Source organism: Scyliorhinus torazame, chromosome 10 (genome assembly GCF_047496885.1).
Source record: "Scyliorhinus torazame isolate Kashiwa2021f chromosome 10, sScyTor2.1, whole genome shotgun sequence".
NCBI classification, from domain to species: domain Eukaryota; kingdom Metazoa; phylum Chordata; class Chondrichthyes; order Carcharhiniformes; family Scyliorhinidae; genus Scyliorhinus; species Scyliorhinus torazame.
This window is the reverse complement of record NC_092716.1, coordinates 102,735,888-102,760,066: the sequence shown is the minus strand read 5'-3', so window position 1 is coordinate 102,760,066 and position 24,179 is coordinate 102,735,888. Positions and strand designations below refer to the sequence as shown.

Genomic DNA, 24,179 nt, shown 5'->3' with positions numbered 1-24,179 from the left:
GTCACCATTGGACCCGAACTACGGGGTGTCCTGGGACTCGGGTTGATGGCTCCCGTATGTGTCGTTGTTCTTGTTGATGCTCGGCACCCAGGGCTCTGGTTCTGGCTGTGGCTGGGGACACCAGAAGACCCGCTGCTCTGCTGCGGTGAGGGTCCACATGTCCGCCGATCTCCCTCCAATCTTTTCCCACTCCCAGCGAAGGGGGGGGGGGAGTTTTAGACAGTCCATGCATGCAGCCCAGGGAATGTGTAGATGGTGGCTTCAGTGGCCAGGGCACCCGGCCATGGCGGCCAATATGGGTACCGGCATGTGGTGCAGGATGGGGGATTCGGACGCCCTCTGGGTGGACCACTGGAAAACGTTGCTGGAGAAGTAATAATAGGAATCAAAGAAATGGCAGATGAACTGAATAGTTACTTTGCATCTGTCTTCACAGTGGAAGACACCAGTGGGATGCCAGAGCTCCAGGAGAATCAGGGGGCAGAGGTGAGTGCAGTAGCCATCATTTAGGAGAATGTTCTGGGGAAACTGAAAGGTCTGAAGGTGGATAAGTCACTTGGACCGGATGGACTACACCCCAGGGTTCTAAAAGATAGCTGAGCAGATTGTGGAGTGATGATCTTTCAGGAATCACTGGAGGCAAGAAGGGTCCCAGAGGACTGGAAAGTGGCTAATGTAACAATGCTGTTTAAGAAGGGAGGGAGGCAGAAGATGGGAAATTATAGGCCGGTTAGCCTAACTCCGGTCATTGTAAGATTTTAGAGTCTGTTATTAAAGATGAGATCGCGGAGTACTTGGAAGTGCATGATAAAATAGGACTGAGTCAGCACGGCTTTGTCAAAGGGAGGTCATGTCTGACAAATCTGTTAGAGTTCTCTGAGGAGGTAACAAGGAAGTTAGACAAAGGAGAACCAGTGGACGCGATTTATTTAGATTTCCAGAAGGCCTTTGACAAGTTGAAAATAGGAGATTGTTAAATAAGTTAAGAGCTCATGGCATTAAGGGCAAGATCCTGGCATAGAATTTACAGTGCAGAAGGAGGCTATTCGGCCCATCGAGTCTGCACCGGCTCTTGGAAAGAGCACCCTACCCAAGGTCAACACCTCCACCCTATCCCCATAACCCAGTAACCCCACCCAACACTAAGAGCAATTTTGGACACTAAGGGCAATTTATCATGGCCAATCCACCTAACCTGCACATCTTTGGACTGTGGAAAGAAACCGGAGCACCCGGAGGAAACCCACGCACACACGGGGAGAATGTGCAGACTCCGCACAGACAGTGACCCAAGCCGGAATTGAACCTGGGACCCTGGAGCTGTGAAGCAATTGTGCTATCCACAATGCTACCGTGCTGCTGGATGGAGGTTGACTGGCAGAAGGCAGAGAGTGGGGATAAAGGGGTCTTTTTTAGGATGGCAGCCGGTGACTAGTGGTGTGCCTCAGGGGTCTGTGTTGGGACCACAACTTTTCACAATATACATTAATGTTCTGGAAGAAGGAACTGAAGGCACTGTTGCTACGTTTGCATGTGATACAAAGATCTGTAGAGGGACAGGTAGTATTGAGGAAGCAAGGGGGCTGCAGGAGGATTTGGACAGGCCAGTAGAGTGGGCAATGAAGTGGCAGATGAAATACAATGTGGAAAAGTATGCATTTTGGAAGGAGGAATTTAGGCATAGACTATTTTCTAAATGGGGAAATGCTTAGGAAATCAGAAGCACAAAGGGACTTGGGAGTCCTTGTTCATGATTCTCTTAAGGTTAACGTGCAGGTTCAGTCGGCAGTTAGAAAGGCCTCTGCAATGTTAGCATTCATGTTAAGAGGGCTAGAATACAAGACCAGGGATATACTTCTGAGGCTGTATAATGCTCTGGCCAGACCCCATTTGGAGTATTGTGAGCAGTTGTCGGCCGCGCATCTAAGGAAAGATGTGCTGGCCTTGGAAAGGGCCCAGAGGAGGTTCCCTGGATAATCCCTGGAATGAACTGCTTGTCTTATGAGGAACGGTTGAGGATTCAGGGTCTGTACTCATTGGAGTTTAGAAGGATGAGGGGGGATCTTATTGAAACTTACAGGATACTACGAGGCCTGGATAGAGCGGACGTGGAGAGGATGTTTACACTTGTAGGAAAAACTAGAAGCAGAGGACACAATCTCAGACTAAAGGGATTAAAACAGAGATGAGGAGGAATTTCTTTAGCCACAGGGTGGTGTATCTGTGGAACACTTTGCCATCGAATGCTGTGGAGGCCAAATCACTGAGTGTCTTTAAGACAGAGATAGATAGGTTCTTGCTTAATAAGGGGATCAGGGGTTATGGGGAGAAGGCAGGAGAATGAGGTTTGCGAAAAATATCAGCCGTGATTGAATGGCGGAACAGACTCGATGGGCCGAGTTGCCTAATTCTGCTTCTGTGTCTTATGGTCTTATGGCGGGTTACGGGTGTGTGGGATGGGGATTGGTGCCAGGTGCACAGTGCTGCCTACTCACCCTGGCTGCCCTGAGGAGGTTGTGTGTTTTTTGTCTAGCACTGCTGGCTGGTTGGGACAGTGTTGCTCTGGCACTGTCCGCCTCTGCTACCTGCGCCCAGGCAGGGCAAACGGCAACGGCTGGCAGCCTCCTTCCCAGGCCAGGGTACAGGGTCGCCCGCCTTTCTTCCACGGCATCCAGCAGCGTCTCAAGCTTGACTTCCGTGAATCTCAGGGTAGCTCGCCTTGCTGCCATCTTGTTGGCTGGGATGGTGTGTGTGGGGAGTGAAATGTGTATATGCGGCTGAAGATTGTCAGCCTCCTGAGCGTCAATCGCGAATCCGGCGAATCCAGCACCGTTTTTCACTGGAATCGATTGCGTTCCATGTGACACCGGTGCTAGCCTCTCAATGGTCGTTGAATCAGTCCAGGTGCAGCACCAGTTTTGCTGTTGTAGAAGTCTAGGAATTCTGCCCCAACATCAACACTGAGCCTGAGACTATCTTCCAGATAATAATAATAATTGCTTATTGTCACAAGTAGACTTCAATGAAGTTACTGTGAAAAGCCCCTAGTCACCACATTCCGGCACCTGTTCAGGGAGGCTGATACGGGAATTGAACCCGCGCTGCTGGCATTGTTCTGCATTACAAGCCAGCTGTTTATTCCACTGTGCTAAACCAGCCCCTATAGATAGATGTTGAACGGAGACCATCTTCTGCCTCAGATGGGCGGCGGCACTATTAAGAACAAACTCAGCAGCGTTCTCTCCAATGTTTTGGTCAATTTACATTCTAATATCGACATCTAAAACCGATTTACCAAAGCATAGCACTACAAACGCTGGTAATCTTAAATAAAAACACAAATGCTGGAAATACTTAGATCTGACGGCATCTGTGAAAGAGAAGCAGACTTAACGTTTCACATCCATCACTGCTTCTTAAAAACCTGAGCCTCTACAGTGAGACTTCCCTCAGTATAAGAATGGAATGTTTTGCACTGGTTTGACTTCAAGTAGCCTTCTCCATCAGGACTTACACTTTGATGAAAGGTCACTGAAATGTTAACTCTGTTTCTCTCTTCAAGATGTTGGCAGAATCATAGAATAGAATCTCTGCAGTGCAGAGGGAGGCCAATCAGCCCATCTAGTCTGCACCAACCCTCCGAAAGAACACTCTACCTAGCCCCATTGCCCTGCCCTGTCCCCATAAACCCACCTAATCCCTGCACACTAAGGGGCAATTTTAGCATGGCCAATCCACCTAACCTGCACATCTTTGGACCGTGGGAGGAAACCGGAGCACCCGGAGGAAACCCCGCAGACACGGGAAGAAAATGTAAACTCTACACAGACAGTTACCTAAGGCCGGAATTGAACCCGGGTGCCTGGCACTGTGAGGCAGCAGTACCAATCACTGCCACCGTGCCCGAATGGCAGAGTATTTCCAGCATTTTCTGCTTTTAATCGAAGGCAGATTATCTGATGATTATCACGTTGCTGTTTATGGAACCTTGTTGTGCAGAAATTTGGCTCCCACATTCCTACATTACATTAGTGACAACACTTTAAAATGCACTTCATTGGTTGTAAACCGCTTTGGAACATACTGGTATAAATGCAACTTCTTTCTTTTTCTTGTATACCTTTGGATCTACACACTTAAGATTTCACTTGCCACGAGAACAAAAGGTTCACTGATTTTCATTTCAACCTGCCCTCTCCCCAGCAGTAATATTTTAACCAGGACATATGGTACTCCAGGCTACAGTTGCCCCACAGAGTTTCTGGCCTTGGGCTACAACTGGCGGCACTGATTGCATGCTACAAGGAGGAAAAAAAAGCCAAATCGAAAGTCACTTCCGCAGCTCACTCACATCTCCCAGTGACCGGTTTCAGAACAATGGCAGTAGTGACACGATGCAATGGATCAGTGAGGCGTGCCAACGTCGGTGGTTGAATATCTCATTGACCAGCAACTCCAACTCTGTAGTCAGTATAATGTTCAGATGGAACCAAGCTAAATTATTGAGACCTATGACATGATTAAGAGTGAACCCATTCAAATGGCAGCCAAGAAAAGTGCAATAACTGATCCGATGTAACGCTGTTAATACACTTGAAGAAACAATTCTGCCAAATCTAATCATAATCTTTATTATTGTAACAAGTAGGCTTACATTAACACTGCAATAAAGTTACTGTGAAAATCCCCTAGTCGCCACATTCTGGTGCCTGCTTGGGTACACAGAGGGAGAATTCAGAATGTCCAATTCACCTAACAGCACGTCTTTTGGATCTTGTGGGAGGAAACTGGAGCACACGGAGGAAACCCACGCAGACACAGCAAGAATGTGCAGACTCAGCACAGACAGTGACCCAAGCGGGAATCGAACCTGCAACGCTGATGCTATGAAGCAACAGTGCTAACTACTGTACTACTGGGCCGCCATACTCTTGCCATAATGATATTGAATATGCACAGTTGGACGAACCACCCAGATTGTTGAAGACTTCTTGGATGATATTACCTCCCTGCACCCTCCAGTCTCTAGGTCTAGGACTTTTGAGTTATGGAAATGAAGGGGATGTTCAGAGGTAGCATATATCAGTGATGAGCAACCTGGGCAAGGAGTGGGCCGCATGAGTGGCCCTCCATCTCAGTGGGCTAGGACTACAAGGTTGAAATTGGGCATAGGCACGAACCATGACCCCATGAAAAAGATTAAATAGATACCAAATATTTCATAATGAGTTACAGAAAATGCTTAATCATTCATATATGAATAGAACTGTAATCAACTTCAAATGGGAACAAAATAATTATTTATGCTTACCTTACATATATTACAATTTATAGCAGCTACAACTAAAGGTTATACATTTCTTAATTACACATATGTGCTACAGGTATTTATTATATTTATCTTTATCAATAAACCCTACTGCTCCCAATAAGCTTTACGAATGCTGTCATGAAAACTTTATTATGAAGAAAACCTTAGTTATTTTGAGGGCCGGGAAGAATCCAGCACGTGTTTGCAGAGTCAAGCAGAAAGTAACTTTGGTTAGAAAGAATATGTACACAGGGCCAGTAGTTCACTACTGATTTTCTCTAGCCATTACCACACTGGCCAGCTCTACTTATACAACTGCACTGCTAATGATTGCCCCACACCCCTCTCATTGGGAGAGCCCATATTCCTCAAGTAACATGAGGTAACCAATTGTCCCCAGCCAGGAGGATCCGGGAAGGCTATAACATCCCTTCTCCGAAAGGCCGAAGCATCCGCCAAAGAACCCGGCGAAGGAGGGTTCTGAACTCGGACATCAGGCTAGGCGTCATGCGCAGGAGTCGCCGGACTGGGCGGTAAGGTGAACAGCGTTTCTGAGAACGCCGTAATATGCTGCAAGTCCGTGGTCTATCAAACGGAGGGCACCCCCTTGGAGGCATGCCCGACGTGGGGGTCGACAAGGGGCCGATTGACAAAGGCAACCGACTCAAAGCATCGGCATTCACAATTTGCGTCCCTGGCTTATGCTCCAAAGAATACCTGTAGGCAGCGATCAGCAAAGCCCAGCGCTGGATCTGCACGGAAGCAATGGGCAGAATTGGCTTATCTTCTCTAAAAGGCCCAAGCAGAGGCTTATGATCGGTCACAATAGTGAAGTGGCAGCTATAAACATATTGATGGAAGCATTTCACTGAAAAGACCACTGCCAGGCCCTCCTTTTCAATCTGCGCGTACTTCCTTTCCGCTGCAGTCAATGTTCGGGAGGCAAAAGCTATCGTCCGTTCCCCTCTGTTCTCTATCTTGTGGGATAGGACGGCCCTGATAGCATATGGGGAGGCATCACACATAACGAGCAAAGGCTTTTCAGGACCATAGTGGGTTAGTAACCCGGACGACGACAACTGCTGCTTTACTTGCTGAAAAGCAGTTTCTTACGGCCGACCCCAAACCCAGATTTGATTCTTCTTCAACAGAAGGTGGAAATCGGGCCAGCGTGGTTGCCAGATTGGGGAGAAACTTCCCATAGTAATTTACGAGGCCGAGAAAAGGCCCGAAGCGTCTGTCGGGGTGGGGGCCTGTTGGATTGCATGCACCTTCCCCACGATGGGGTGCAAACCTTCGTTGTCCACCCGATAGACAATGTAGGTCATTTCCTTTGCCTGAAAGATACACTTCATGCGACATAAAAGGACTCCAACCTCTGAGAAATGTTTAAGCACAGCCTCCAAACTTTCACCACCTGGCTTTCGTTTTCAATTATGTTATTCGTCCGGAAGTAGCAATACATGCTTTGTGCGTACTGGTTCCAACTCTCCAGCACAGCATAGAAGACATCCAAATGTCTGTAAAGAGGCATGGTGCAACAGAAAAAAACTTCTAACCCGTATCCAACAAAAAGTTCAAGGAGGTGGCTTCAGCAGCGTAGACAGCTATCCAATTTTAACCCTCGTCGCAGGTTTAGTGAGAGCCAGAAAGAATCCAGCATGAGTTTGCAGAATCAAGCAGAAAGTTTACAAGAGTATGTACACAGGGTCAGTAATTCACTACTGGTTCCCTCTCTAGCCGGTACCACACTGGTCAGTTGTACTGCTAATGATTGCCCCAACCCTCTCTTCTTGGGGGAGTTACTAGCATGGAGTAACCAATTGTCCCCAGCCAATAGGTTCCGGGCAGGTTATAACAAGTCACCAATAAATTATAAAAGTATTTAAAAATAAAACACTCACCAACTGTACCCTGTTCAATTGCAGAGAGTCACTCATCAACTAATTGCTCCGCTCTCGGTCTTGCACTTTTTCTGCACCCTTGTATTTCCCAGCACTGCTCTTGGGGTTAGTCTCTGTCTATCCTGCACCCTTTAATCTCCCTGGTTCTGCTCTTTCTCGCGTTTCTTCATCCTCCAAGCCCCACTTTCATAATCGCTCTTTCTCACATTCTTTTATCTCTACGACTCCACTCAACCCTACTCACACTTGCTCAACAAAATGTCTTGCAGCCGCAGTCAGAACCCCAATGGGCTGCAGGTTGCCCACCACTGTTCTTGTTTTTATAATGACTCTCTGCAATTGAACAGGGTATAAGCATGGCCAGGTGAATATGTCAATTCGACAATTATCCCAGAACACTTCTGCACAACTCTCAATGGCTACACAGCAAGTCCCTGCTAGTTAAACAAAATCTCTACAGAGATATACAATAAATAAATCTTATCCTGCTGAATAATTAGTAATGCCATAAAGTTTAAGTTTCTGTGCTGAATAAAGAACTTCATACAGTTACACAATGACCTTTACACATCTGAGTAAACAGCGGCAAAATGCTAGTGCATAACCTATAAGACTATAAGACATAGGGGCAGAATTAGGCCATTTGGCCCATCGGGTCTGCTTTGCCATTCAATCATGGCTGATATGTTTCTCATCCCCATTCTCCTGCCTGCTCCCCATAACCCCTGATCCCCTTATTAATCAATAACCTATCTATCTCTGTCTTAAAGACACTCAGTGAATTGGCCTCCACAGCCTTCTGCGGCAAAGAGTTCCACAGATTCACCACCCTCTGGCTGAAGAAATTCCTCCTCATCTCAGTTTTAAGGATCATCCCTTCAGTCGGAGGCTGTGCCCTCAGGTTCTATTTTTTCCTACTAGTGGAAACATCCTCTCCATGTCCACTATCTCAGTCTCTCAGTATCCTGTAATTTCAATAAGATCCCTCCTCATCCTTCTAAACACCAACGAGTCCTCAACCGCTCCTCATATGACAAGCACTTCATTCCAGGGATCATTCTTGTGAACCACCTCTGGACCGTTTGCAAGACCAGCTCATACGGGGCCCAAAACCGCTCACATCAAAGCCTTAAACAGCCTCAGAAGTACATCCCTACTCCTATATTCGAGCCCTCTCAACATGAATACTTACATTGCATTTGCCTTCCTAACTGCCGACTGAACCTGCACATTAACCCCAAGAGAATCTTGAATTAGGACTCCTAAGTCCCATTGTGCTTCTGATTTCCAATAGGCTATGCCTCCATTCGTCTGACCAAAGTGCATACCTCACACTTTTCCACATTGTATTCCACCTGCCACTTCTTTGCCCTAGTGTATTCCATCTGCCACTTCTTTGCCCACTCTCCTAACTTATCCAAGTCCTCCTGCAGCCCCCTGCTTCCTCAATACTACCTGTCCCTGTGCACAGATTTGTATTAGCTTCAAATTTAGCAACCCATCTTTTGTTTAATAAATTGTCTATGAGTGTAACATTACTCTGCTCAATAATTCGGTGAACAATCTTCATATGACTGAACAAACTACTCGACAATTAATTGCTAACTCTTAGCTTGAATAAACAGGAACCATGTAAAGTTATATAGTACGTATCCCTTAACCTGCAAAATAAAACAGAAACATCATAGTCCAATGAGGAATTCTTGTTCTCTTGAACAAATAACTAATTCACAGAATTACACAATCAGTAATCTTACCCTGCAGTAACAAACAGCATGATTTCATACAACAGTTCTCTGGCCTTTTAGTGCGAGCAGGGCTGTGAGGAAAGTGAGGGCGGTGGAAATAATTGGATAGCCCTTTCAGAGCTGACACAGGTATGATGGGTCATATGGTCTCCTGTGTTGTATTTTTTGATGATCCTATGAAATTCATTACACGAGAGGTGGAATCATTGATTTACTTCCCTTTGCATTTATAATTAACCTCTGGATGCTTCTCTGGGTTGTGATCAAATGAAGTGGTTGTTTCTTCAGGCAGCTGCTAGAAACACATCTACAGTCTCATGGTTTGAATTTTCGATGACGCCTTTCAAGACACTAGGTGTAATTCGCACAATCTAATAGTGCCGACCAACTCCTTTAGTCAAAGATTTTCTTTGTGAAAACATCTGCTAGAAATTCAGGGTAATATAATTTATTGTCCCATTTCTTTCTAATGGGTGATAAACTGAACAGGCTGGAGCTCTTCAGAAAAGAGAAGGCTGAGAGGTGACCTAATAAAAGGTCTTTAAAATGTTGAAGGAGCTTGAGTGATAGAGAAGAATCCAAAAGAAGTCCATAAATATAAGATAGGCATTAATAAATCCAATAATGAATTCTGGAAACTTATTAACCTGGTGAGTATTTAGAACATAGAACACATTACCATGGAGTAGTTGAGATGAATAACAATGGTCCAGATTTTCCGTTTCAGACATTAAGTGCTGATGCTGGGACTGAATCGCTAGTGTTCTACAGCCATGGAAGCGGCGCCAGACCTGGAGGAATTCAGGATCCGTTATGGGCTAGCACCGGCACTAGTGCCATGTGGAACTAGCGCAATTCCAATGAAAAATGGTGTCCAATTTGCCAGGGGCTGGAATGGCACTTGAGAGGCTGACAAGCTGCAGCTCCATACTAGCATCCCCCCCCCCAACACACACACACACATACTCATTCCAGCTAACAAGATGGCAACCCGAAGAACAGGGCCCGGGTTCACAGATGTGGAACTTGAGACTCCGCTGGACGACTGTGGAGGAAAGGCGGGGTACCCTGTACTCCGGGGTGGGAGGGAGGCTGCCACCCGCCACCGCAAACTGGGCCTGGGTGCAGGTGGCAGAGGCTGGAGCACAGTGGGCACCACCACCAGGACCGTCCAGCAGTGCCGGAAAATGTTGCGCAACATCAGGGCGACCAGGATGAGTAGCTAGCGCCATGACCCTGGTTCCAATGCCCATCCCACACACTCATAACCCCCCCCCCCCAAACCCAGCGGGAGACTGGACTGAACCACACATGCCGGCAGTCTGCTTGTGCCTCACTCTGCACTATATGCCAGAACCTACACCTCCCGCCATGGCCATGTGCCCTGTTCACAAGGTCCACCAGCTGCTCACCCCATGTGCTGCCCGCGTCCGACTGTCTAGGACTGTGCATTTACTGTCTCCTCCCACCCCCAGGAGAAGGTGGCACAAATGCAGAGAGAGAGAGAAGATTGGAGGGGGTGCCGGACCTGCAGCCCCCTCACCGTTGCGGAGCTGCGGGCACTGGATCTGGTTGCTGGGCATGGGGAGAGTGCAGTCGCCGCAGCAGATGTCGGCAGTGGGGAACCAAGTGAGCCTCCACTGAGTTGCAGTGTCCCTAAGGTACACATGGTACAACCCACACACCACCCCGCCTTCCGACCCCCGATCCAACCATGTGTCATGTCTTGTGTCTTGGAGGATCACCTGCCGATGAGGTGCTCCCTTCTGGTGTCCCTCACCCACGGCCACAACCCCAGAAGATGTTGAGTGTTGAGGCAACACCGGACAGTGACGTGAGCCCCTAAACGCCAGTCCAGGGACGACACCAACTTTCTTTTTTTTAGAATATATTTTATTCAAATTTTTTGGCCAAACGTAACAGTACAAAGTTTTTCCTTTTTAACAACAGTAAAGCAATATAAATAACAGTGGCCAGTTTTTAACAAATAAATAAATAATATATAAACAAAAACTAAATGGCAACTGCCTTATCAAAAATAATTTCTCTCCAAAAATACAATCCAACAATCCAATATACATTACCTAGTACAAGTATCTATACATATACAGAGACATCCCTGAGAACCCGCCCGAGTCCTCCCCCTCCCCCCCCCCCCCGGTTGCTGCTGTTGCCTTCCCATTCCCTCTATCGTTCTGTGAGGTAGTCAATGAATGGTTGCCACCGCCTGGTGAACCGTTGAGCTGAACCCCTCAATGCGAACTTTATCCGTTCCAGTTTTATAAACCCTGCCATGTCGTTTATCCAGGTCTCCACGCCCGGGGGTTTGGCTTCCTTCCACATAAGCAATATCCTTCGCCGGGCTACTAGGGACGCAAAGGCCAAAACATCAGCCTCTTTCGCCTCCTGCACTCCCGGCTCTTCTGCAACCCCGAATATAGCCAACCCTCAGCTTGGCTCGACCCGGACCCCCACCACCTTCGAAAGCACCTTCGCCACCCCCACCCAGAACCCCTGTAGTGCCGTGCATTACCAAAACATGTGGGTGTGGTTCGCTGGGCTTCTCGAGCATCTCCCACACCTATCCTCTACCCCAAAAAATTTACTGAGCCGTGCTCCAGTCATATGCGCCCTGTGTAGAACCTTGAATTGTATCAGGCTTAGCCTGGCACACGAGGACGACGAGTTTACCCTACGTAGGGCATCAGCCCACAGCCCCTCCTCAATCTCTTCCCCCAGCTCTTTTTCCCATTTCCCTTTCAGCTCATCTACCATGATCTCCCCCTCGTCCCTCATTTCCCTGTATATGTCCGACACCCTACCATCCCCCACCCATGTCTCTGAGATCACTCTATCCTGCATCTCCTGCGTAGGGAGCTGCGGGAATTCCCTCACCTGTTCCCTCGCAAAAGCCCTTAGTTGCATATACCGAAATGCATTCCCTTGGGGCAACCCATATTTTTCCGTCAGCGCTCCCAGACTCGCAAACGTCCCATCTACGAACAGATCCCTCAGTTGCACTACCCCAGCTCTTTGCCATGCTCCAAATCCCCCATCCATTCTCCCCGGGACAAACCTATGGTTATTTCTTATCGGGGACCGCACCGAGGCTCCCGTCCTTCCCCTATGCCGTCTCCACTGCCCCCAAATTTTTAATGTTGCCACCACCACTGGGCTTGTGGTGTATTTGACACCAACTTTCTGTAACAGCTGTCACCAACACCCTCCACCATTCCAGAGACAACACCCTCCACCATCCCAGAGACGCTCACCTCGATTGGGCAAGTTAGTGCAGAGGCTCCTGGGGCACTATACCACACATATGCAGCGGTACATCAGGTGGAGGTAGGAACACCCGATGGGGCAGACAGTCGAAGGGTGGGCCGACCCCAGGCACTAGCTACCTTCCAGGTGGGTCTCGGGCTTCTGGAAACGGTGGTGCCATCGATGCGCGAGATGCAGACACAGAGCCAGAGACTAGATGGAGGGTTGTTGCAGTGGGAGGACCATGTGTGTCTCCCAGGCCATCACTGTTTGGGTGGTGTCCACGATGGAGGCCTTGGGGGAGCGGAAATATCAGCCATGGGTCAGGGTGTCCAAGGCCTGGACATTGCGTGGGCGGTGGCTGAGGCACAGGACAAGACGGCCCTATCAGAGGCAGCTATGGACCAGGGCTACCTGGACATTGCAGCGGCGCTCCAGAGCTTGGCCCATTCACAACAGGTCATGGTTGCGGCCGTCAACAGCATTGACTGGCTCCAAAGAGGGATGTGGCACAGTCCCTATGCTCCATCTGCAGCCAATGAGACCCTGGTTGAGACAAGAGCGGGCCTCCTGGACTGGCAACGCGAGGTGGTGGGGGAGAATCGGGAGCTCACTCTGGCTTCACCCCCATCACAGGGAGCAGCCCAGGGGCCATCAGGCACCCCGAGGGAGGAGGCGATGTCCCCCTCTTGTCCCATCGATGAGCAGCAGGCAGAAAAGGGTGGCACCACGCCGCCTGTGACACCCCAGAGACTGATGGGCCCATCCAGGCCTGGTCACTCCAAGGGACAACTGCCAAGGGGACCAGGTAACAGGATGGGAATTTCAGTAGGCAGCCTCCACCTCTGATGCACTGCCTGGGTATCCACCTAGACATTGCGTTAGGGTCCATAAGACCAGAAACTTAGACATCAGTTAGGTTGGCATGGGTGCAGCACACAGGATAGCGTTAGGGGCTAGGGCACAAACCTGTACATATATGTTCACCTGTTCACAATAAACATCTGTTCACAATCGTTCTAACCTGCCTCAGTGCTCTGTCAGAAGGGTGTATGAGGGATGGCTGGGCTGGGCTGGCTGCAGAGGGGACACTGGGGGAGAGGGGCGCAGATGTGCAGCCTTTAAAGTGGGTACAAGCCAGGGTCCCCAGGTCCGCCTCCGCTTACTGCCCTAATACCCAGCTCCACCCCCATCGCTCTCCAGCCCCCCCCCCCCCCCCCCGCCCCCTCCTTCCTGCACCCACACCCCGTCCCCACCTCCGGCACCCCATGGGTTTAGTGGACCGTGTGATGAAATGCCGAGTTCGCATGCAGGGATCGCCCAGGTGGATGGTGCAAATAGCTACCGTGGGCAGGAGTCAGACGTTAAACGATGCGGAACACTAGAGCTCATCGTGGAGTGGGTCATCATCATCTTCCATCCCATGGATCAGACCTGCTGTTACTGCCAACCCAGTGCCAGCACTCATTAGTGAGGCAGGTAGGTATCACGGGAGGTTGCAGGTGTGGGGAAGTGGGATTGGTGCGGGATGGAATGTTCGTGTCGCCTTTGGCTAGGCCCCATGGTTGGCGAACCTGGAGTCGATTAGGATGGCATGGGCGTCGTTGTTGCGGGTCCCCGCATCGGTCTGAGGCCCGGATAGGTGTCATCAGCCATGACCACAACGGATGACCTCTGCCTCCGAGGAGCTAACCTCTCACCAGGGTTGCGCCCCGAAGGTGTTGGGAACCGCCGCCTGTGCCAGAATGAAAGTGTCGTGCACATTGACTGGGTAAACGTGAATCTCGCGGTCACATACCAACTGCACATTCATGGAGTGGAACCCCTTTTGGTTTGTGAAGACCACCTGCACGTGTGTCGGTGCTCGTAGGGGGAGGGGGCAGGGGGGAACATGTATCCCGATCACCGCTTGAACCTGGGGCAGTGAATCCCACCGCCCAGGTATCCTTGTGGACTTGGTGCACATTGCATTTGATATATTGTGCCGACCGGGCATACAGGGCCTCTGTGACGGCACGGATGCACCGACGTCTGCGAGATCCCAGACAGGTCCCCACTTGGTGCCTGGAAGGACCCTCCGGTGAAAAGGTTCAGGGCGACCATCACCTTGACAGCCACTGGAAGCAGATATCTTCCTCCATACCCCTGCCGTTCCAGGTGCTCCATGATCCGGCAGATATGTCGTATGATCCCTTGCTCAGCAGGGGTCTTCGACGGCATGCCCGGCCCGGTCGGTCCTGTAATGTCAGCGGCATTGCCAGTACACGAGTCCTAATGCCTCTTTCCCACCTCCTCCTCCTCGGCCTGTTGGGCGGCCAGCTCTCTATCTTCACCGACTGCCTCCTGTTCCTCTGGGATGATGGCAACCATTCCTGGTTGGTTTCAGAAATTCATTGTTTGCAGGGGATGAAAGGCAGGCATGTGCCCAACCAGGTCAAATTGTGGCCCCGGTCTGCGCAGAAGCCCCTGCATGTCCCCCGCTCCCCTCCTCTCCCTCCTCCATTCCCACACTCACCCTCAGTCATTCCCCCTGGCACACTGCCTTCTGCACCACACCCCTGGCCCTGTCGGTGCTCGGCACCATGGGGACCTCTCGCCCCAGCATCCATCCCTGCCGGCAGGGGTACCGGTGGCTAGCACTACTCTGCAGTATGCTCTGCGGCCCCCCATCCAGTAGGGGCTACCGTAAGCGTTGCTTTTGGGTGGGCCACGTGATGCCCCGCAGATGGATACCACCCGGTTGTGGGTGACGTGCTGTTAGGTGAATTGGACATTTTGAATTCTCCCTCTGTGTACCTGAACAGGTGCCGGAATGGGCGACTGGGGGATTTTCACAGCAACTTCATTGCATTATTAATGTAAACCTACTTGTGACACAAATAAAGATTATTAGAAATGTACTTCCTCTAGTGGAGCCCCTCTATTCTCAGTGTTCTAACCAAGTTAAATTATTTATTTGTAAAGTCAGAGTACCAAATTCTTTTTTTCCAATTAAGGGGCAATTTAGCATAGCCAATTCACCTACCCTGCACATTTTTTTGGGTTGCGGGGGTGAGACCCACGCAGACACGGGAAGAATGTGCAGTGACCGGGCTCCGGGATTGAATCTGGGTCCTCAGCACCGTGAGGCAGCAGTGCTAACCACTGTGCCACCCTGCCGACAATAACTTAAATTTTGAACATAGACTTTTGCGTCTAAACCCCAAGGCAAAACTGTTATTATTTTAAGCCTTAGCAAACTCAGATTCTGCCGTTAGTATCTTTTTTCCTTTCATCTTGCTTCCATTCTCTGTGCTCTTGCCATGATATAAATTAACATGACCTGAAATACAGCAGCGTTATTTGCTTTTCTGATCTCTCTCCTTTCTAACATGTCTTCTGTCTCTTCTTTCCGTAACAATCATTTGCTACTCATGCTGCATGATCCTCACTGCCTCATTCACTGTCACTTTGGAGCTGAGGCCATCACTTGCTCTTTCCTTTCTGGCTGCATTTCTCACTTCACATTTGTCATCAATCAGTCTTCAAAGGAATCCTTCTCCATACTCACTTCCATCTCTGTTTTGGACCTGTGGAGAGCATCGCTCTCCAAGCAAAGACTTCTCAGCCTGTACTTCGACATCGAGCACTCATTGGAGAAGAATCTTTAGCCAAAATATTCTGACATTGCTCTATTCTCTCCTCTTCATGTTCATGTTGCTTTTTAAAAAATGATCCAGAAGGATGATCCCGAGGTTGCTTCAGTATCAAGATATAAAAAGGAACTTAAAAAAATCATGCGTACTTTTCAATAAAAGGGAAATTATAGCAGATAATCATAACAACGTCGCCCATCTATTAGGCCACTCATTTATGAATTCCAACTTTACCTGCCTGAAAATTTGCAAACAGAATAGAGGGTTAAATGGTCTCATGTTTGCCCACATGATGCATTTCAGCTCTCCTACTTTTAGTCCTGACTAGCTGATTCAATGACAGCCCATGTGTATCTTAATGTCAACTATTATATGTGTGCACACACACACCAGCTCAAAAGGAACAGTATGGCATTGCGAGGAGTGTGTCTGCATTTCTATCATCACTTCTACATGCATAATTTACCTTCATCTGCTGGAGTAACAATCAAAATGAGAATTCAGTTATCAGCTCCTAATGATGTGTGCTGTAAATGGAAGGTAACCCAGCACAAGAGAGTTACTATCTAACAGCAGGGCAAATTGTATTCAAATTAACACCAATTGTTGTAAAGTAATTCCAGTAACAATTTAAAATAACAATGAATATGGAATTATAAGGTCCTGATAATAACATGTTTCAAAAACAATTGTTAACATTGTCACCCTTACCCCTTTCTCCCACCCACTCCTTAAGGTGATTGACTCCTTGCTGGGATGGAGTTACACGAGGGCTAGTTGTCTCCTGTTCTTTGTGCAAGTGGGAAATTTTCATTAAAATGATTCCTTTTGGCAAACCAAAGAGCACCTTCACCAAATTGATGATCCTCCCAACAGCAATTGATATTTGTCTTGGTGTGCGTGCCTAGGAACAGCCCATAGAGCAGAGTCCTGTGTCACAGAGCTGCTCGGGATGAACCTCGGCAAATACCACTGCATGTCTCTCCAGATCCTGTTTGCAAAGGCGCATCCCACAAGGAGGCGTTTGGCCGTTTCTTCCCCCCACTCCCTGCAGCTGCTTCAAGGGCAGCATGCAGTGGCGCAGAGATTTTGGATATGCATGAAAGATATGACGGGGGTGTCCTCCTCACCAGCCAACCTCAGTCTTGTATGAAAGTTCTAGGTGAGGCATTCTGCCAAATGACTGATGATGGGAACCATCCAACAGGATCCACAATCTCCTTTTCCCCCAGGGCCTCAAGGTTGTTACGTGCAGACCACTGATTGATCACTTTGTCATCAAAGGTGTTTCCCTGAACAAATCTTTCCATGGGACCTACTACTTGGGAGCATTCTGTGGCAACATGGCCAGAACCATCCTCTGCAATACAGGGACAGGTAGAACTTCAGTATGCAGTGAGACTTGGTATTTGCATACCAAGGATCTGCACAGCTTGATGCAGCTGCACACAAAAGGTTGTCATCAGGAGGTTGGTGGTTGGGTGCATTTTTTCCTCCCTTATCCAGAGATTTGAGCATGTTGTCCCTTAGGACATGATCCATCTTGGATCTCCAGGTGAACACGAAGATGGCTCGGCTGACTGCTGCGATGCAGCACTGGAGTATGGGCCAGACCTGCACCACATACTGCAACCCCCAAGAATACCGCACACCTGCTGACCGGGTTTTTGCCCGCAATGGAAAGGGAGCATCAACTCGGCGAAAGATACTCTTTTGTCTGCCCGAAAATTGTTGATCTTCCAGTGCAAAGAATTGTCCTTGATCATTTGCTGCAGACTGGCATATTCCAAGGTCAGGACCACATGCTAAAGGATGCATTTAAGCTTGGGGAATTATCACCAAGGTGCAAAGAGGAAAGGCCACTGAGTAAGGCCCTTTGGCTAATGTTCACCGAGGGGCTGGTAAATGTGTAAAACCCCTTGGATTGCATGCTTAACCTTAACTATATGTAACTATGAAGCACCGCAGAATACAATATTAACGATGTATATAGTTGGAAAAGAGTTGTACTCCCTGTAATGAAAATATTGAAACGGATGAAATGATTGAAATGTTATAGTTACTAAATTGAAGTTTTATAGGTACTAAATAGTGCATCTAGACCTCTAGATAAAGTGTGAAAATCATTGCACTTTACAATTATTAATTCTATCTTCCAGTGATTTTATGAATAAAGTATACTTTTGCAAAAAAAAACTATTCCTTTTGGCTACGATCAAGCACGAAATCAGATGTGATGTCTATTCTTGTCAGCTTGGATCTAGTGCCTCTCTTGTAGGGACCATGAATTGGAGTCAATTTAAATTGTTTTTTGGACCAAGCAAGGAGATGGATTCGGGGCTTGCCCCGTTCACTCTGTACAATGACTGTAACTCTGAGAAAGGAATAACATTTATAAACTTTTTTTTAAGGTTCGTTGATTTCATTCCAAGCAGCTCTGTATCAGAGCGCAGAGTCCTCACGCACTGCTCCCAAGAGATGCACTCCATTATAAACATCAACTGCTGCTGGAGGGCCATCGACCCAGTGATAGATGCTCCCTGGTCCACTTGAAACTTGCTGTTCTTTGGGTGGAAAGAGCTGGCAAACGAGTGTGTCTGAGAGGGTGCACCGAGGCTGAATGGGTAAAGGCCGCTGCCCAAGATCCTCTTACAATAGTAACCCCGAGGGACTGGAACCAGGGCGAAACACTAGACTTTATGCACCAGAGAATATTCGGCGAGTAGCACTTTATTGAAAGAAACTGATCGGTATTGCACTTCGTAACGTCAAATGCAATGCCCTTTTTACACATTTCAAAAATATACTTTATTCTTAAAAATATTTCCTGTTGTCGATCAACCGCCACAAGATGCCCCCAGCTTGTACAGGGGAAAATCCCAGCCAGTCCCACCCAGGCTCTTCTGACGTGACGCATTCCTCAGACTGAAGTTCTATTGCACTCACACTTGAGGAAATACCATTGAAAGATCTTCTAAACACACACAAAGTAACGCATATATCCGCTAACTCGAACTTCTTAAATTCTATTAATTCTTAGAAAATTGATCCAAAACGATGAGCAAAAGTAGACTTTAGAACCTCGAGATCACCAAGATACCGAAACACTTCAAACCTGAAGCAAACAAGTTATTGAATACTGAAATCTGCCGGCTCTTGAACTCAACCCACTGTCGATTTAAACAAGGAGACCGCAGGAATGAGCAGCTCCTGTTGACTGAACGATGCCGGAATCGGTGCACGGACCCCAACGCTGCTGCGAATAAATACCTTAATTCCGCAGGAATTTCCACCCACTTCGACCCGGCTCCAGGACACCTGCGTGGGGACGGAGACTGTGTCCGAGGCCGCTATCGGAGTCGCTCAGTGGAAAGGTTGTCGGTGGCTGGTTACTCACCCGCCGGAGTGGCAGTCCTGCCTCACTGACCCTGGACACACAGGGACAAGCAAGGAGACAGCCACCCCTCCAACATCACTGCCACATTCCGGTGATGCTCAGACCCAATCTCCAATAAACAGCCAGCATCCCCACTTACAGCACAGCATTCACTGCCACTCAGACACACCGTGACTGGCAGTCAATCTGGAATGGGCGGCATCAGATTTGAAATGAGCTAATATGTTGCCTGTACTCAGAAATAAATAACAAAGTAGACAGGGGCAAAAATCAGAGCCATCAGTCTCACTTCAATATAAAGTAATAACAACATTGATTTATCTGGCGTGAGCCTTGGGCTATCTATGCTGCAGTGACCCAGTTAATGGGTTTGTTCTCTGATCGGTAAAATGTGATCGTGCCAGATTTTAATTCATGAAGTGGATTGGCTTCAGGTGTTAATCTTGTCCTATAGATTAATCAGGTGTTACAATCTTGTCCTATAGATTATTCAGGTGTTAATCTTGTCCTATAGATTATTCAGGTGTTAAAATCGTGTCCTATAGACTATTCAGACGTTACAATCTTGTCCTATAGATTATTCAGGTGTTACAATCTTGTCCTATTTTTATTCAGATGTTAATCTTGTCCTATAGATTATTCAGGTGTAAAAATCTTGTCCTATAGATTATTCAGATGTTAAAATCTTGTCCTATAGATTATTCAGGTGTTAAAACCTTGTCCTATAAGTTATTCAGGTGTTAAAACCTTGTCCTATAATTATTCAGGTGTTCAAATCTTGTCCTATAGATTATTCAGGTTTTAAAATCTTGTCCTATAGATGATTCCCCACGGTCTCTACGGAGGCATCACTTTTCCACCATATACAATAATGAGCTGAATGAAAGATTACGGTTCTATATTCATCTGTTAGCCAGGTGACATTAAGTTAAAATGTCCAGTTGACAGCTGGAAGAATTTTATGGATTTAATATAAGTTTTGAAAAATATTGGAGAAAATAATGGGGCTTGACATAGTCAAATCGCTGGGACACCACAGACTTGAGGCAGTATTTTGAAAGGGCCGTGAGGCTCAGACCCAGGGCAGCAGGGTTTAAACATTGTAGCCCCACAGGTTATCTAGCGGTTCCAGTACCTCGGGGACAGTTTCGTAGTTTCAAAGGGGCCAGTGAGTGCAGGGCAGGAGGGAGTGGGAAACACTTAAATCTCAAGGATCGATCCAGTTCAGAATGCAATTTGAATGCTAATTTATTTGGCAAACCCGCCGATTTCGCTGTGGGGTCATAAGATGCAGTCTCCCCATTAACTTACAACTTAACCTTTCTAGATTTCCTTGCACCAGTTCCAATGGTGCTTCGTTATCTACACTCTAGGGCCCCTTCATTGATTTGCCATGGACGATGACATTCTTCCAGCGAGCTCACTGCTCTTTTCTGCAAGACAGCCTCCAGCGTGCTTGCTGCCTGCCTCTCTCTATCACTTGTGCCAATCAGACAACTCCCGCCTCCTGGAGGCACTTGACATATTTCATTAGGCATTAAGTTTGCCTGTTGGCGACCAGGGAAGGGGGATAGACGAGCTTCCATTGAAGAGGGCGGAAAGGAGTTTTCGGTACCTGGGGATCCAGGTGGCCAGGAGCTGGGAGGCCCTACACAAGCTCAAATTGACGAGACTAGTGGAGCAGATGGAGGAGTTTAAAAGGTGGGATATGCTGCCACTCTCCCTGGCGGGTAGGGTGCAGTCGGTGAAAATGACGGTGCTCCCGAGGTTCCTTTTTGTATTCCAGTGCCTCCCCATCCTGATCCCTGAGGCCTTTTTTAAGCGGGTCAGCAGGAACATCATGAGATTCGTGTGGGCGAAAAAGATCCCGAGGGTGAGAAGGGTGTTTCTGGAACGGAGTAGGGACAGAGGAGGGTTAGCGTTTCCTAATCTGTGTGGGTACTACTGGGCTACCAATGTGTCGATGATGCGCAAGTGGGTAATGGAGGGGGACGGGGCAGCGTGGAAGAGGCTGGAGATGGCGTCCTGTGTGGGCACGAGTCTGAGAGCGCTGGTGACAGCACCGCTGCCACTCCCGCCGACTAGGTACACCACGAGTCCGGTGGTGGCGGCAACTTTGAAAATTTTGGGGCAATGGAGACGCCACAGGGGTGAGGTAGAGGCTTCAGTTTGGTCCCCGATCTGAGAGAACCATCGGTTCGAGAATGGATGGAGGGTTCCTGAGCTGGCACAGGGCAGGAATTAGAAGGATGGGGGACATGTTTTTAGATGGGACGTTTGCGAGGCTTGGGGCGCTGGAGGAAAAATTCGGGCTTCCCCCCGGAAATGCCTTCAGGTACATGCAGGTAAGGGTGTTTGTAAGACGGTGGGTGAGGGAGTTCCCGCTGCTTCCAGCACGCAGGATCCAGGATAGGGTGCTCTCGGGGGTGTGGGTCGGAGAAGGCAAGGTCTCGGCGACCTACCAGGAGATGCAGGAGGAGGAGGAGACCTCAGTGGAGGAGCTAAAGGGTAAATGGAAGGAGGAGCTTGGGGAGGAGATAGACGAGGGTACATGGGCGGACGCCCTGGGTAGGGTTAATTCTTCCTCCTCTTGCGCCAGGCTTAGCCTGATACAATTTAAGGTTCTTCACAGAGCGCATTTGACGGGGGCGAGGCTGAGCAGGTTCTTTGGGGTGGAAGACAGGTGTGTGAGGTGCTCGGGGAGCCCAGCAAATCACGCCCATATGTTCTGGGCGTGCCCGGCGCTGGATGGGTTCTGGAGAGGTGTTGCGAGGACGGTGTCTAAGGTGGTGAACACCTGGGTTAAGCCGAGCTGGGGGTTAGAACTATTTGGGGTGTCGGACAAGCCAGGAGTGCAGGAGGCGAAAGAGGCCGATATTCTGGCCTTTGCTTCCCTGGCAGCCCCGCGGAGGATTCTGCTACATTGGAAAGATGCGAAGCCCCCAAGCGTGAAAGGCAGGATCAGCGACATGGCAGGATTCATTAAATTGGAGAGGGTAAAATTTGCCTTGAGAGGGTCTGTGCAAGGGTTCTTCAGGCGGTGGCAACTGAAGACTTTCTAGCGGAACGTTAGGAGGTGGTCAGCAGCTGCAACCGGGGGGGGGGGGGGGGGGGGGGAGGGTGTACTTTGTACTTACTACTGTGTTTATGCAGTTGTAAGATGTTTATTTATGCGTTCTTTGTTCTTCTTTTTTCTGTAAGGGGGGGGGGGGTGTTGTTCAAAATATGTAAAAATTTGAATAAAAATATATTTTTTAAAAAGAGTTTGTCTGTTGGCCAGTTAGACAATTTTAATTTAAAAATCATGTCACAAGAAGCTCCGACACGGGGACAGGACCCAAAATTCCTCCCGTGTCATGATCCCCACCCTGCATTAAAAATCCAAACCCTGATTCTAATGTCATGTGAGAGTACCTTTAAGAAATGGTTGTTTATAAATGGGTGTGTATATAAATATCTGTCATGTGAGAGTACCTTTAAGAAATGGATGTTTATTACTGCAGTGATGTCAGAGAGTGGGTGGAGCTGGGCTGTCTGTCAGCTTTTTACTTTTGTTTAGGCTGTTTGCTGCAGGGTGTGTTTTAATTTTGTTTTCAGTGTTGGAGCTGAAGCCAGACAGAGCAGGGGTACTGTTGATCTCTCTGCCATGAAAAGACTATCTCTTGATCATTTGGTGAATTCAGAATTATAAATGTTCTCAGTAGTGAATGTAAACCTAATGTGCTTCTGTTAAAAGGTGTTTTAAGTCTTATGGATGTTAAAAGGAAAGCTTAAAGGATTACTTAGTGTTGTATTCTTTGGGGGTTGTATTTGAATTAATGGTTGCTAAGATGTTCACTGTATGTTTTTAAAAAGGTTAACTTGAGTTCATAGAATAAACATTGTTTTGCTTTAAAAAATACTTTTCCATTTCTGCTGTACCACACCTGTAGAGTGGGCTGTGCTCCCCATACCACAATCTAATAAACGTTGTGGGTCAGGTGAACTCCATGATACACTCTGGGGTTCTCTAAACCCTGGCCCATATCACTACACTAGGAAATATTAAAAAACAGGAGAAGGAATTGCATTGGTCCAAAATATTTAAAGCTTACTTTATTCAGAAATTGTGCCTTTGGATTGGAAATGTGCAAATGACACTATAATTTAAGAGTGGGAGAAAGAAACGAGGTAACGAGCGACCTGTATATGAACAATCATTGTGGGGTAATTATTGGAATCTACCATTTGAGACAGAGTTTGAGGACTGAAGGGGGGGGGGGGCGGTGGCGGAGGGTCAGCGATGATACCTCTTAAAACTGAATAGTTAGCATGCCACTAGGGTAGTTTTACATAAGTTACTTTATTAAGGATTGAGATGAATTATAGGACTGAGTAATCATTATTAACCATTATACATGTATTTGTAGGACATAGCAGTAATAAGTAATCAAATGGGATTTAGGATAGTGTCATGTGAGAGTACCTTTAAGACATGGATGTTTAAGCAATGTACCTTTAAGAAAACAGTGATGTCAGAGAGTGGGTGGGAGTGATGCCTCTGGTGGTTGATAAGCCAGTGGAAAATCAGTCAACTGAAGGGTTGAAGGACGAATATCCTGGGATTTTTCCGGATTGTGTAGTAACAAGGTCGCAAAGTCACAGGTTAAGACAAGAGGAGAAATCAAAGAGTGAAGATGAAGTTGAAGCGATTTTTGATCAGATGGTTGAAAAAGAACAAGAACAGGTGGAGGATGAGGTGGATATTTTTAGTTCAGGAAAATTGGCGGAGTTACAACAGACAGATGTAGAAATAAAACGGATATATCAGAAAGCATATGCGGAAGAGTGTTATTACCGTAAAAATGATGTCTTGATGAGAAAATGGAGACCTGTACATATGCAGGCGGATGAAAAGTGGGCAGAAGTTCATCAAGTAGT

The 24,179-nt window shown here is 47.8% G+C and overlaps 1 protein-coding gene across 3 annotated transcripts in view; it reads right to left on the bottom strand.

Annotated features, from left to right (window-relative positions):
• Positions 1-19,305, bottom strand: part of ndrg4 (NDRG family member 4) — a 336,617-nt gene extending 317,312 nt beyond the window's left edge. For 2 of the 3 annotated variants that reach the window (XM_072518536.1, XM_072518537.1), the window contains exon 1: positions 16,574-16,691. In XM_072518536.1, coding sequence (XP_072374637.1) covers positions 16,574-16,676 — 103 coding nt within the window. In that variant the 5' untranslated portion in view covers positions 16,677-16,691. Of the gene's footprint in view, positions 1-16,573; positions 16,692-19,132 lie in introns of those variants that run through there. The other variant, XM_072518539.1, reaches the window with a different exon arrangement.
• Positions 19,306-24,179: the final 4,874 nt, after the last annotated feature.